Source organism: Narcine bancroftii, chromosome 1, assembly GCF_036971445.1.
Source record: "Narcine bancroftii isolate sNarBan1 chromosome 1, sNarBan1.hap1, whole genome shotgun sequence".
Lineage (NCBI taxonomy): Eukaryota > Metazoa > Chordata > Chondrichthyes > Torpediniformes > Narcinidae > Narcine > Narcine bancroftii.
The window spans coordinates 330,707,516-330,723,777 of NC_091469.1; the positions used below are offsets into that span (position 1 = coordinate 330,707,516).

General features: G+C 43.3%; 1 protein-coding gene across 3 annotated transcripts in view; it reads right to left on the bottom strand.

Annotated features, from left to right (window-relative positions):
• Positions 1-16,262, bottom strand: part of LOC138748416 (N-acetyllactosaminide beta-1,6-N-acetylglucosaminyl-transferase-like) — an 89,122-nt gene that overhangs the window by 36,098 nt on the left and 36,762 nt on the right. For 2 of the 3 annotated variants that reach the window (XM_069908575.1, XM_069908595.1), the window contains exon 2: positions 4,291-4,386. The exons of the other annotated variant lie outside the window; for it this stretch is intronic. In XM_069908575.1, the coding sequence (XP_069764676.1) occupies positions 4,291-4,386 (96 nt within the window). The remainder of the gene's footprint in view (positions 1-4,290; positions 4,387-16,262) is intronic. 3 annotated transcript variants of the gene reach the window in all.

Here is a 16,262-nt window from a genome sequence, read left to right on the forward strand (position 1 = left end):
GTTCCACATCTCTGTTTTAAATTGGCACCCTATTATCCTGAAGTTATGCCCTCTTGTCTGAGAATCCTCTACCACTAGAAGCATCCTTGCCACATCTAGTCTGTCCAGGCCTTTCAGCATTCAAAATGCCTCTGAGATCCCCACTCATCCTTCTGTACTCCAACGAGTACAGTAAAAGAGCTGACAATTGTTCCTCACCAGCTAATCCTTTCATTCCTGATATCGTTCTGGTAATTCTTCTCTGAACCCTCTCCAACGCCAGCACGTCTTTTCTCAAATGCAGCACCCAAAACCATACACAGTACTCCAAGTGAGGTCTCACCAGTGCTTTTATAGAGTCTCAACATTACACCCCCCTGGTCTTGTATGCTGTTCCTCTTGAAAAAAGGTGAACCTGGAGGTTAACCTTTAGGGTACCCTGCACGAAGACTCCCATATCCCTTTGCACCACGGAATTTTGAATTTTTTCCCCATATAAATAAGTCTGCCCATCTATTTCTTCTACCAAAGTGCATGACTATATATTTTCCAACATTATATGTCATCTGCCATCTCTTTTCCCATTCTCCTGATCTATCCAAGTCTCTCTGCAGTTTTTCAGTATCCTCAGCACTACCTCCCCTACCACCTATTTTGGTATTATCTGCAAATTTAGCCACAAAGCCATCTATCCCATAATCCAAATTATTTATATACAATGTAAAAAGAAGTGGCCCCAACATTGTGGAACACCACTGATAACTGGTAGGCAACCAGAACAGGATCCCTTTATTCCTACTCACTGTTTCCTGCCAACCAGCCAATGCTCTACCATGCTAGTATCCTTCCTGTAATTCCATGGGCTCTGATCTTGTTAATGGCCTTATGTGTTGTACCTTGTGGAAGGCCTTTTGAAAGTCCAAATACACAACATCCATGGTATACTGAAGCAGTATTAATTTAGGACCTTGTCTCCAGGCACGTGTTGTCTCCTTTATCCTTAAGTGGCCCTACCTTCACTCTCATCATCTTCCTGTTCTTCATGTACACATTGAACACTTTGGGGTGGTTCTCCTTAATCCTGCTTGCCAAGGCCTTCTCATGTCCTCTTCTAGCTCTCCTAATTCCTTTCTTAAGTTCTTTCCTGGCTACCATACAATTCTCATGAGCCCTTCCTGTTTTTTGATTCCTAAATCTAATGTCTGCTTCCTTCTTCATCTAGCTGCCTCACCTGCTTTGTCAACCACGGTTCCCTTTTCCCTGTCTCAGTGGGACAAACCTATCCTGAAACCCAGGCAAGTGGTCCCAAAGCATCCTCCACATTGCTCTGTGTTGTCTCCCACGAACATCTGTTTCTAATTTACTCTCCCTAGTTCCTGCCCCATCCTATCATAATTAGTCTTTCCCCATTTAAACACTTTCTCATTTTGTCTCCTTTTATCCTTGTCCATATTATGCTAAAGTTCAGGGAGTTGTGGTCACTATCAGTGAAATGTTCCCCCTCCAAGAGATCTGTCGCCTGACCAGGTTCATTGCCCAGTACTAGATCCAGTATCTTCTCCTCTAGTGTCAGGAATCCTTCTTGGACACACCTGACAAATTCTTCCCCCATCTATCTCTCCTGCAATCAGGAGGTGCCAGCCAATATTATGAAAGTTGAAGTCTCCCATAACAACAACCCCAAAATTTCTGCACCATTCCAAAATCTGCCTGCTCACCTGTCCTCAGTTTCCTGAGGGCTATTTGGGGACCTATAGATTACTCCTTTTATCATGATTGCTCCTTTCCTATTCAGCTATAAACCATTCCTGCACTTATTATCTTCTGGTTCAAGTGTTACGAAGCTATGAAGTTAACAGTGATGCGATTTCAAAACATTTGGTAAAAGTTATGGTTGTAGGTAGTCTTCAACTATTTCAACTAATTCAAAATGCTCATTCCTGGTTATTACCCAAGTTTCTGTGTAACACAATCATGCTTCCTTCAAATCCTTACCTCCATCACTGCAATTTGCTGCATTTCAATAATGCCTTCCAGCCAGTACAGACCCTTCATCCCATGATGTTGTGCCAACTAATAAAAACCTACTCAATAAACTAAACCTTCCCTACCTCACACCAATAACTTTCTATTTTTCTTGTACCCATGTGCAGGTGTAAGAGTCTTCTAAATGCTCCTATTGTACCGGCCTCCACCACCATCCCTGGCAATGTATTCTAAGCACCTGCTACTTTCTGTAAAAAAAATTGCTCCTTGCGTCTCCCCTGAACTTTCCTTTGCTCACCTTGTACAGATGACCTATAGTATATGTTATTCTCATCCTGGGTAAAAGATCCTTGCTGTCCACCCTTTCTATGCCTCTCATAATCTCGTAGACATCCATTAATTCATCCCTCATCCTTCTCGCTCCAAACAGAAAAGCCAGACTTCTGTTAACCTTGCCTCAGGCAACATCCAAGTAAATCTCCTCTCCATCGCTTCAACACCCATGTAATGAGGCAACCAGAATGGAACTATATTCCATGTGGCCTAACCAGAGTTTTATAGACCTGCAACATTATCTCTTGACCCTTGAATTCAATCGCCTGACTAACGAAGGCCAGCATCTCATCAGCCTTCTTAACCACCCTGTTAATCTATTATTATATTCACATAATAATTTAATAAATTGAGTACGTGTGTATAATTAGAACTTTTGGCAAAAGAAAATTACACACACACTCTGCAAGATCAAGCATCTTTATCCAAGCACCTCAAGTTCTTTCCATCACTTTGAAGTATCTCCTAACTGAGCTTGTATTTCATGTTTACCTAAATGGGAGGCCAATTGGCCCATCGAGTCTATTGCCAGTTCTCAAAGCAGTTCCATTCTCCTACTTCACAGTAACATTTGCTCTCCCATCAATTCTTACCAATTCTCTGCCACCCACTTATACCAAGGGTAATTTGCAGTAATAATTTAACCAATGGGATGAGAGACAAAACCAGAACACCCAGGGATATCCCGCCATATCACGGGGAGAACGTGCACACTCCGCACAGTTAATATCCAAGATCAGGATCAAATCCAGGTGCCATCACTGAACACCATCTGCTGTCCCATTATTATGCTACCTACACTGCAAGAGTCCTTTTAAAAGAGCAGTTTCCATCTGTAACAACACACATCATGTGCCCATAGTCAGAGACCACAGGCAAGAGCCAACACCATTGGAGGTTAACTAGCCAAAATGCAAGAATTAACTTTAAGCTTCATTTAGACTGAATATCTGCCATGGCAGTGGATTACCTCATTGTGCAAGACTTAAGACTGAAAAGCCCAACTCTGGTCTTAGCTTTAAACATCTGAGTTTTGATAATAGCTGGACAATGAAGATTTTGCTTACTGAACACTTTTGGGTGTATTGTATGGATTTTGGGCGTATTGTATGGGTTTTGGGCGTATTGTATGGATTTTAGGCATATTGTATGGATTTTGGGTATATTGTATGGATTTTGGGCGTATTGTATGGATTTTGGGCGTATTGTATGGATTTTGGGCGTATTGTATGGATTTTGGGCTGCTGATCATGAAATTTTTCTATCATGCACTGTTTTTAAATATAACCTACTTTTGAGATTTCCTGTCACATTTTACGTCTCTACTTCAAGGGTCCAAAACCATGAAGGGCAACGTGTTATTGAAAATTAATTTTCTGCATTCGCATTTGGATATCTTCCCCGCTGATCTTGGTGCAGTCAGTGATGAACATGATGAAAGGTTTGACCAGGACATTGCAACCATGGAAAAGCAGTGTCAGAGCAAATGAGACTGTAATCATGAAGTTCTCGATACCAATCTGGCTCAACTATCACAGTACTGGGTTTGCCAATTAATTTTCTTCTGCAAGCAATGCAATTAAAGTGCCAGTGATCCGGGTTTGAATCCAGCACTGTCTGTAAGGAGTTTGTGTATTCTTCCCATGTCTGCGTGGGTTTCTTCCCAGCACTCCAGCTTCCTCCCACATTCTAAAGACATACGGGGTTAGTAAGTTCATTGGTTACATGGGTGTATTTGTGCAGCATGGGCTTGTGGGCAGAAGGGTCTGTTACCATTCTGTATCACTAAATCACATTTATAAAAAATTTAAATTCCACCATAATCCTACATTTAGCTCAGCATAAAACACTCCTCCTATTTCAAGTCTTCATATCTCCCGCCTCCATCAATGAAGTTGCTACGTTGCCAAGAGTGCCCATTCACATTAGCTTCTACATAAAGATCAACGTTAATCTGCACTTGATTCTTTGCTGCAGAATAGGCGAGTTTACCTTTACAGCCATTGTGAGTTACTTGAGTCTGGTCCAGCCATTTGATTGATCTGATGCTCCCCTGCCACTCAGCACTGGGATCTGCCCCTGGTGCATCTGTTTTTTTAAAAAAAAAGGATAAACTTAGTGAACTTAAATTAAATATTAAATTTAAATTTTATTTATAGCATGGTCAAAGCAGATTCCAGCCATTCGAATCCATGCCAATTTCACCCAAATTAACCTACAAGCCTTGTACATTTTGGAAGGTGGGAGGAAACTGGAACACATGGGGAAAGCCCATGCAGATACAAAGAGAACGTGCAAACTCCTTACAGACAGTGCCGGATTCTGACTCGGGTCGCTGTAATAGTATCGAGCTAACTGTTTCACCCACTAACCATCCCCATTTCCTAATCCTTAAATTCACTTGGACTGTTCTATAAATAAGTGTCACCTGTTCATTTGGAAAGGTGCCGTTGCATTCACCTCACCTCAGCCAGGTTAGCTTGCAATTAATACCAAAATACATACAACTTAGTACTGTTGAAGATAGTTTTATGACAGAAATTATTTTCTTGGTGCCTCAATGTTTTCCTTAACCATAATTGAAAATGAATTGTCACTGTTAAAGAGCATTACTAATTCAAGATGTTTTGGGAGGTTCTCCATATACCAGGGTCGAGACATTTCTGCATTACATCCCAACCAGGATTTTTTTTGAATTCTTCACTTTGCCCTTCATAGACACTAAATCCATTTTTTTTAGTCCATAACATTTCAGAGCATAACATTAAGCTGTCAATGTTTAATGCTGACAGGTCACTACAGGGAGGATCTGGAAGCTTTAGAAGGGAGCAGAGGAGATTTACCAGGAATTTGCCTGGATTGGAAAAGAAATTTCATGATGCAAGATTAGCAGAGCTAGGGCTTTTCTCTTTGGATCGAAGAAGGATGAGAAGTGATTTAATAGAGTTTACAAGATTATCAGTGCATTTTTCCCAGAGCAGGAGTTGCAAACATTAGAAGACATCTGTATGAAGTCAAGGGAGGAAAGATTCGGGGAGACATCCGGGTTATTTTTTTTTAATATAAACACAGAGTTGTGGATGCCTGGAATTCATTGCCGGGGTGGTGGTCAAGGTTGAAACATCGGAGGTATTTAAGAGACTTTTAGACAGGCATTTGGATGAAATAAAAAATAGAGGATGATTAGGTAGGCAGAGTTTAGTATTTTTATTGGTATTTATAGGACTGCACGATATCATGGGCCGAAGGGCCTGTATTGTGCTGTGATGTTCTATGTTAACAGTGGTGACATTTTTTATTTTGACATTAGAGACTATTTGTCCTGTAATCCTATTCCCCTTCTCTTCATTCTCCGTATCCCAGCAACTTATTTGGGGCGGCACAATTAGTGTAGCAGTTTGCACAATGTCATGGCAGCGTTAGCGATTGGGATTAGAATCCGGCACTGTCTGTAGTTTCTATGTTCTTCCCGTGTCTGCGTGGACTTTCCTCTGGGTGCTCCGGTTTCCTCCCACCATTCAAAATGTAGTGGGGTTACAGTTTAATTGAATGTAATTGGGCCGCACGGACTCCAGGGCTGAAAGGGCCTGTTACTTTGCTGTATATCTAAATTTTTAATTTAAATTTATTCTTTCACACATATGCCATCAATTCCCATTTGATTCTTCACTCACTAATATACAATTTACAATAGTCAATTAACTTGATGGCATTTGTTTGACATATGAGAGGGCGAGAGAGCACGTGGAAGAGATCTACACACCACCAGCGACAATGTGCAGGCTCCATACAGGTAACACCAGAGGTCAGGATTGAACCAAGATCACTGGAGCTGCAAGGTTAAAGCTTTAACCAATGCACTACCCTCCTCTGTTCCACTATCTGCAGTCCCCTGTGTGTTTCCATGGAGTCCTCCGGGTTCTCCCTCCCCCTCCCCTCATGCCAAGGACAAGCTGGTAGGTCGATTCTGGTTAGCTACAAGAAGAAAAAGATGGGAACTGATGGACACATAAATGTCACAGGGACATTAGAGACAGAACGGGACTGATGGGATTGCACTGCCAGGAGCCAGAATGGACCCAGTGGCTTCAATCTACATCTTAAAAGCAATTTAAAAGTGCACTACAAAAACAAAGAGCAAATTATGCATTGTAGCAATATTTCAGTGACTTACTCCTGCCCTGGACCCACCAAACACCCTGATCAAGGTTGCATTTTATGCTGACTGACGAAAGCAGCAATGCTGAAGTTACTCAATCTGGATATCCATTTTTCTTTTGTTGGTTTGATTTTTTTGCAGCCATCATCATTTACAGCAGTCATTCTCAGCCTTTTTTTTGGCTATGGCCCCCTTAGGACTCTTCTCAAAATTTAGGATTATAAGGCACAGGAGCAGAAAATTGGCCATTCAGCCCATTGAGCCTGCTCCACCATTTAATCAAGAGCTGATCCATTTTCCTCTCTCAGCCCACTGCCTGGCCTTCTCCCCATAACCTTTGATGCCCTGGCTAATCAAGAACCTATCAATCTCTGCCTCAAATATGCCCAATGACCCAGCCTCCACAACTACCCAAATACCACAAATACACCACCCTTTGGCCGAAGAATTCCTCTGCAAGTCTGTTCTACATGATCACCCTTCAGTCATGAAGTTATGTCTTTTGTCCAACTCTCCCACTTTGGGAAACAACCTTTCTACATCTACTCTGTCCCCACCTTTTAACATTCTAAATATTTCAATGAGACCCTCCCTTATTCTTCTAAATTCCAACGAGTCCAGGTCAAGAGCTGTCAAATGCTCCTCATTCCCAGAATCATCCTTGTGAACCTCCTTGAAACCTCTCCAACTTCAGCACATCCTTACTTAAATGAGGTCTCATCACATGCCCGCTCTTGGTCTCTATTCTTCTTATGGGCCCCCTTCCCTGTGAGCAGTTGTTTAGTTGGTTCCTTACTTACTTCGATCCAGCCGACTACATCAAACAAGTAAAAATTATTTCATGATTCCAGTCCATGGCCCCCCTCCCCCCCTTAAATGTGCTGTGTCTCCCACTGAGAAAGGCAGCTTTATAGTGTTTACCTTCCATCTCCAACTGGTTGTTTTAATTTAATTTTTCATTTAAATACATACAGTACGGGTACAGTCCTGACCCACGAATGTGTGCAGCACAAATACCCCAATCAACCTACAACCCCCCCCCATACATTTTGAAGGGTGGAAGGAAACCCACGCAGACGCGTAGAGAATGTACAAACTTGCTGTAGCGTGAATAAAAGCTCTCACGGCTGGAGGGAGAACAAATGCTTTTATTAGCTTATAACTGAGGGTAGGGTCTCACAGTGGTCTTCAGAGGGTCTCAGGGTTTGGGTGGGAAACCAGGGTTATATCTGGGTAGATGGGGGTGGAGCCAGCCATTGGTATAACACACCACCAGTGAATCTCAGCTCACTGCGTTCACCCCTTCCTGCAGAATTTAGGGTTGGTGGATGAAGACAGAGAACATAAATTCAGAAAAGAAATTCAAAAAAATATACAATTGTTTATAAATTTAAGTGGTCTGGAGATCCTGGTGGAGCACCTAAGCACAGGAGAGCCTTGAACTCCTTGGGTCAGGGCTACGTCCGAAGCATCCACTTGAAGAGGTACATTCTTGTCCATTGCGTGCAAGGCGGCTTTCGCAATGTGATCTAGGAGGTAGTTAAAAGCCATTTGGGCTTCAGCCGAGAGGGGGAAATTAGAGGCTTTTAAGAGAGGGCGAACATTATCCGCGTATTGAGAGATCCACTGGGTGTAATATAAGAAAAACCCGAGGCATCTCCTCAAAGCCTTTGTGGCCCTGGGAATGGGGAGCTCTAACAGGGGGCGCATCCTATCAGGATTGGGGCCAATGATGCCATTCTCCACCACGTAGCCAAGGATAGCCAGACTTTTAGTCCTGAACATGCACTTATCAGAGTTATAAGTGAGGTTCAAGGCTTTTGCCGCGTAGAGAAAACTCTGGAGGTTGGCATCATGATCTTCCAAGGTATGGCCACAGATGATGACATTATTGAAGTAGGGAAAGGTAGCCTTCAACCCATACTCAGTGACATTCTGTCCATCTTTCTCTGGAAGATAGAAACCCTGTTACGTATAAAATTCTGGCAGGACTGGACAGAATGGATGCAGATGGGATGTTTCCAATGATGGGAAAATCCAGAACCCGGGGCCATGGTTTGAGGATAATAGGCAAACCATTTAGGACCGAGATGAGGAGGAATTTCTTTACCCAGAGGGTGGTGAATCTGTGGAATTCATTGCCACAGAGGGCAGTAGAGGCAGGTTCATTAAATCTATTTAAGAGGGAATTAGATACATTTCTTCAATATAAGGGTATTAAAGGTTACGGAGAGAAGGCAGGGACGGGGTACTGAACTTTAAGATCAGCCATGATCTCGTTGAATGGCGGAGCAGGCTCGAAGGGTCGAATGATCTACTCCTGCTCCTATCTTCTATGTTTTTTCTATGATCCTGAAAGGGGTCTTCCGGAATTAATAGAGGCAACCATTAGCCTCAAATGCCATATATAGGCGGACCTTGGAATGGATTGGCAGCTGGTGATAGGCAGCTTTCAGGTCGATGGTCGATAGACCTGATACTGTGCAATATCATTCACCATGTCCGAAATTCGAGGGAGGGTATATGCATCCAGGAGTGTGTACCGATTAATAGTTTGGCTATAGTCAATTACTAGCCTGGACTTGTTTTCCCCTTTTACCACTACCACTTACTCTTTCCACGGGCTGGTGATAGGTTCAATGATACCTTCGTCAAGCAGACATTGTGTCTCAGACTTTACGAAGTCTCAGTCTGTTGTGCTGTACCTCCTGTTCTTGGTAGCAGTAGGTTTGTAGTCAGAAAACAGATTCAGGGAGAGAGGTGGGGGGTTGATATTATGTGTGGAGAGGGTGCATGTGGGTTCTGATTTTAGAGGCCCTCCATTCCAAACTGTTACAGAGGGGAGAGGACCAGAATACTCCAAGGTCACGCTTTTAAGGTGACACAGGAAGTCCAGACCCAACAACACCGGAGCACACAATTAATCAAGTACATACAGGCAAATCTTACAAAATTCCCCCCCCTTCAAATGACAGTATACAATGTTGCTGAATACGCATAGAGTACGACTGAGACTCAAGGAATATGAGATAATTGGAAAGATACATCTTTAGGTTGTATTCTTTCACAGTCCATGAGCCTATGAAACTTTCAGTAGAGCCAGTGCCGATTAGGCATTTAGTGGAAGGTCCATTTACCTTCACAATCATAATGGAGTTGCTGAGCTGGTGAGGTCTGTCCTGATCTAGAACCATCGAGGCTAGGACCCCAAACACTCCATATTCCTCACTCAAGTGGCTCCTCCTGGGTTGCCCGTGGGTAAGATGACGTCAACCTCATGATGCAACAAGATGGCCAACCTCCTTCTTACTCCGACGATAATGGCGCAAAGTTTGAATTTGGGTCAGGCCAAGATGGCTGCCTTTCCTTTTTGTGCCGTTTCCTCTCCGCCACCCTCTGTCGGTGTGTCAAGCAGCAAGTGGGTTCAGGTTAATTTGGGGCAGATGGCTTGGGGCTGGAGTTGGATCCAGGAGCGGTGCAGGCCATGGACTTGCCCAGGCTTCCCCTCGCCCAATGTCCTTTCTTGCCACAACTGGAACACACGGAGTCTTTAGCCACGCAACAAGATCAGGGATGCTGGCTCTTGCGGCAGAACAAGCACTCCCTGGTATGGGAAGTGGCAGCCGTTAGGGGTGGAGTAGTGGGAGCAGCTGGTCCTTGGAAGGGGTCACATCGGTGGGTGAGCGGCTAGCCAGGTCCTTCTTTCCTGACTCGAGCAGTCGCTGCCTCATGTACCTCGAGTGGAGCCTGGCGACTAGTGTCCTGGATCTGTTCTTCCTCATGAACATGACCCGTAGCTGCTTTGTACCTACACTTCTTGGCAAGCATCCACAGATCCAGCAGGTAATCGTCGATGGTCTCTCCTGGCCACTGGCGACGTAGAGCTAGGACTTCGTTTTGCGACTTCAGGTACCTAGCCTTCAATGCCTTGATGGCAGGGTCATATGTAGAGCAGTCCCTGATGACTGCATACCCTTATAATAAAATTGTAGCAGGAATAAAAGCTCTCACGACTGGAGGGAGAATACACGCTTTTATTAGCTTATAACTGAGGGTAGTGTCTTACAGTGGTCTTCAGAAGGGTTCTGGGTTTATGCAGGAAACCAGGGTTATATATGGGTAGATGGGGGTGGAGCCAGCCATCAGTACAACACATCACCAGTGAATCTCAGTTCTCTGCATTAGCACCAGATTCAAACCTCGGCCGCTGGCCCCAAACAGCATTCAGATCTCAGATTTATTGTCAGACTACCAGAGTACATATATGACATCACATACACCCCTGAGATTCCTTTTCCCTGTGGGCTCAGCAGAATTAATACTAATTACACTAACAGTGCGATGCAATATTTATAGATGTATTTGGGAGATAAATTGGTAAAATTAGATAGGTTACATACATACACTCTTTAAAACAGATCTTATTTGAAATACTGAAGAATTCATATTCAGTGACTTGATAAAAACTATGGAGAATGCTATGCACATTTCACAAGTAGGTGCTAATTGAAATGATGTCATGAAATGAATGGACTGGAGACAGGTTGTCTATGTTGAACATTTTTACAAGACTTCTGAACTTTCTGCAAAGTGCTCACTCAAAGGTCACTTCTGGGTTCTTGTTTACCCAAAAACAACAGATGGGAGCAGAAGACTGATTCTTATTGTTTGCTGGAGAAGGAGGGGTTTTTTTGTGTGTGAAAGAGAGAGAGAGAGAGAGAGAGAGACTGAACAGTCACAGCTGAAATAAGCAGGAGAAGCTGATTGGAACTGAAACAGATACTCCAGAGAGGTGGATGGCTGGAAGTGCTATCTGTCTAAAGTTTCTCTTGGAATAAGGGGAACAGAAAGGAAATCTGTGGTAGCCTGAAAGAAAGAATTTATCACCTGGAGAACCCTGATGGGGCAAGTTTCATCAGCAAGTCATTGAGGTGACTAATGGTGGTACCTCAGTTGTGGAAATCCTGGAACAACAAATCTCTCTCTTCAAACCTACAAAGAACCTTCTTGTGCAGTAAACATTTACCTTTCAAGCACCAAAGCCTGGTGAACTTTACACATGTTAAATTCTGTGCACAGTATAATAATTGCCTGCAACCAGAGAACTTGGAAGAATGAGAAGTGAGATTGAACTGTGAACCAAAGAACAATTCTTAAATTTACACACATTACATACATGTGCACTTAGAATTAGAAGGGGCTTAAGTTAGGTTAGTTAAGTTAATGGAGATAAGTTAAAGTTTGATTCTGTTTTCATGTTTAAAGATAATTAAATACAACTTTTGTTTAAGTAGCTACTTGTTTTGGTGAATGTCTATTGCTGCTGGGTTTTGGGGTCCTTTGGGCTCGTAACAACAGCTACGCTAACCATTCTGCCCTGACATAAATCTGAGAAAAAAAAATACAAAAAAATTCCAAGATAAAAACAGAAAATGCAGGAAATACTCAACAAGCATCTGTGGAAAGGAATTAAAGACTCAACCTCTTCCTGCGTGCTCCAGAACATATTCTGAGAAGTTTCAACCTGAAACCGTTGACTCTGTCTGGTCTAACTGAAAGTTAATTCCAGTTCCACATCATATGGCCCCATAGGCTACGAAAAGAGGTCAATATGTGTCTAATGGTGGGATCACATAGTAGGTGGTGGAACTGGCAGAGGGGGATGTGTTGGATGCAGAGGCTGGTGGGGTAGTAGGTGAGGACAACAGGAATTCTGTCTTTATGATACATAGTGGCAGAGGAGGCAGGATAGATGTGTAGTTAATGGAGGTGACCACCGAGTTGCTGGTGGTAGAGGGAAAGCCACCACTGTTTGAAGGAGGAGGACATCTCTGATCATTTGGCATGGAAGTCGGAGACAGTGGAATTGAGAAAATAGAATGCAATCCTTACAGGGGACAGGGTGGGAAGAGGCATAGTCGAGAGTGTGTCTCCCGAGATGGAGACAGAGAGATTGAAGAAAGGGAGAATGTTGCAAGGGATGGAATCGAGGAAAGGGAGAGTGTTGCCAGAGAAAGGGAGAGTGTTGCCAGAGAAAGGGAGAGTGTTGCCAGAGAAAGGGAGAGTGTTGCCAGAGAAAGGGAGAGTGTTGCCAGGGAAAGGGAGAGTGTTGCCAGGGATGGAGTCAAGGAAGGAGAGTGTTGCCAGGGATAGAGTCGAGGAAGGAGAGTGTTGCCAGGGATGGAGTCAAGGAAAGGGAGAGTGTTGCCATGGATGGAGTCGAGGAAAGGGAGAGTGTTGCCAGGGATGGAGTCGAAGAAAGGGAGAGTGTTGCCGGGCATGGAATCAAAGAAAGGGAGAGTGTTGCCAGGGTTGGAGTCGAGAAAAGGGAGAGTGTGGCCAGGGATGGAGTCGAGGAAAGGGAGAGTGTTGCCAGGGATGGACAAAGTGAATCTGAAGTGGAAGTTAAACTCCTTGGAGTTCAGAAGAATGAGGGAGAACCTCATAGAAGCATTTTGAATGTTGAAAGGGCTAGACAGAGTAGATGTGGCAAAGTTGTTTCCCAGGGTGGGGGAGTGTAGGACAAGAGGATTTAAACCAGAGATGCCGAGGAATTTCTTTAGCCAAGAGTGGTGAACTTTTGGGATTTGCTCCCACCGACTGGTCAGTGGCTGTGGAGGCCAGGTCATTGGGTGTATTTCAGGGAGAGATTGATAGTTATCTGAATAGTCAGGGTATCAAATTCATAGGGAGAAGGCAGGGGAGTGGGACTGAGTAGGAGAATGGATCAGTTCATTGTGGAATGATGCAATGGACTTGATGGACCAAATGGTCTACTACTGCTCCTACATCTTACAGCTAATGAAATCTCAATGAAGAATACACCATCTGTAGATATGTAGACTTGAATGAATGGCAAGGTTGTTTATCATGGCTACTACTAATGATGCTTATTTATTCAGTCATTGATGTCAAAAGGCAAATTTGATCACCTAACAAACTCCTAAATGTGTGTGTGGACTTCTCTGCCCATATGAGAGAGTAAAATCAACACACAAAGACCAGGGTGTCTTTTGCTGAATTAGGCTCAGGGTTTCAAAAATTAACGTGGTTCTATAAAACCAGGAGGCTTGTTCTGCCAACCCAAGGTGGAGTTATTCTCTCGAAAGCAGCCATTCTCTTTTTAATCAGTTGAAGCTACCACTTTTCCAACCCAATCTCTTTTCAATTTTTGATGTTCCTTCTAGGATACACGGGTTTCCTGTAAAAAGCATTATCAACTCTAATTTTTTTCAAAAGCATCCATCTCATCCTTTTTTCGGCTATGGCCCCCTGAGTTTTTGTGTCCCTTCCCTGTGAATCAGTCAAGTTTAGCTGGTTTCTTCTGTACCACTCTCCATCTGATTACATTAAAAAAATTATATGATTTAAGCCCATGGCAACCCCCCTTAAAAATGCTGTGGACCCTTGGGGGGGGGGGGTGAACAGGGGGTGGGGCTGTATGTCCCCCCTCGCTGAGAATGGCTGCTCTAAAGTGACAAAGTATCTATATGTAGTATTAGTTTAATACATTCAAGGTTATATCGGCAATATCTTTGAAGTGAAATAATAGCTGCTGATAGATCCATCCTTCCAGATATACTGCCAGCCAGTTATATTGCAATCTTACTATCAGTTACAAAAGATATAAGAATACAAGAAACAGCAGGAGAGGGCCACTGCCATTTCATAATATCATGGTTGATCTGGCCATGGACTCAGCTCCATCTCCCTGCCCTTTCCCCATTCACACCCAGAACTGCAGAGACCGTTTTCTCTGCGATGCTCTGACTGATTCTTTGGCTAGAGCCCTTCTCACGGTACCTTTCCTTGCAACCATAAAAAACACAACCCCTAGCCTTTAACCTTTTCCTTTTCTTCCCACCATGAGGAGACTCCAATATTCAATGGAGGTGAAGCTGCAATTCCTTGAGAAACCCTTCCACCCTGCGCACAGCATCTCCCAGCTGCTCCCGTCAGGAAAGAGATTCGGGAGTATCAGAACCAGCACCACCAGGCTGAGGAACAGCTTCTTCCCACGGGCAGTGAAAATGCTGAAAGGCTGAAATTAACTGCTCATATTAACCCTCTGATACCCTACTATTTGGTAAACAATTTTTATTCAACTTTATATACTGTATGTAGAAATGTGCTGCATTTGTCTGTATGCTTGTTATGTCTGGATATGTGTCTGCATGTTTTGTACCGAGGACCAGAGAATGCTGTTTTGTTAGGTTCTTTCCATTCCCATACCACTTTAAGTAATCCCTATGCCAATAGGTGCTCTGTGATTAGTAAAGGATTGCTTAAGGTGGTATGTGGGTGGAAAACCACTGTTTTAATCATCCCTAATTGACTCATTATACACAATATTTCACAACTCCAAAGGACAATTTTTCTCATGCAAAATATTTCAGTAACAATTGGGTCTAGAGCAGTGGTTCTCAACTTTCCCTTCCCACTCACACACCCCCTTAGCAATGTCTTATTAATCACATGGCACCTATGGCATAGGGCAGTGGTTCCCAACCTTTTACTTTCTACTCACATACCACTTTAAGTATTCCCTATGCCATAGGTGCTCTGTGATTAGTAAGGGATTGCTTAAGGTGGTATGTGGATGGAAAGAAAAAGGTTGAAAACCACTGTTTTAATTGTACCTAATTGACTCATTATGTGTATGGTTTCATAACTCCAAAGGAAATGGGCTAATGACAATTTGTCTTGAGCAAAATATTTCAGTAACAATTGGGTCTAGAGCAGTGATTCTCAACCTTCCCTTCCCACTCACATACCACCTTAAGCAATCCCTTACTAATCACAGAGCACCTATGGAATAGGGAACACTTAAAGTGGTGTGTGAGTGGAAATAAGAAGGTTTGAGAACCACTGTTGTGCATGTTCAATTGGATAATAAACTTAAACCCCTTCTGACTATGTGAGGAACTTCATGCTCATCATGTAGTGCCCTCTACACTTGGGAAACCAATGGCAGATTGCGCAAATGCAAGATGCCTTCATTCCAGCTGCAAGACCAATCTACATCATCCAGGTAACTGTCACTTACTTCTCTTCACAACTCCCACTCTCACCTTTCTAATTTTCCCCAAGTCACCTACTTAACACAGGACCTCCAACCAAATTCATCCAAGCCAACTACAGTGCATTACTGATCTTGTTCCCTTTAAGATCATAAGACATAGGAGCAGAAATAGGCCATTCAGCCCAGCCAGCCTGCCCCTCTATTTAATCATGAGTTGATCTATCTCCCCACTCAGCCCCAGTGCCCAATCTTCTCCCCTTAACCTTTGATGCCCTGGCTAATCAAGAACTTGACAATCTTAGCCTTAAATACAACCAATGACCTGGCCTCCACATCTGCCTGTGCAACAAACTCCACAGATTTACCATCCTCTGGCTGAAGAAATTCCTCCGCATCTCTGTCCTAAGCAGACACCCTTCAATCCTGAAGTTTTTCCCTTTTATCCTAGACTTTCCCACCATGGGAAACAATCTTTCCGCATCTACTCTATCCACACCTTTCAATGAGATCCCCGTCATTCTCCTAAATTTCAACGGGTAGCTGTCAAACGCTCCTCATACTTTTCCTTCATTCTCAGAATCATCCTAGTGAACCTCCTTTGAAACCTTTCCAACATCAGTGCAACCTTTCTTTAATGAAAAGTTCAAAACTGCTCACAAGTGAGATGACACCAGGGCTTTATAACCCCTCAACATTCTATCCCTGCTCTTATATTCTATTCCATTTGAAATCAATGCTAGTATTTCATTTGCCTTCTTCACCACCGACTCAACCTGCAAGTTT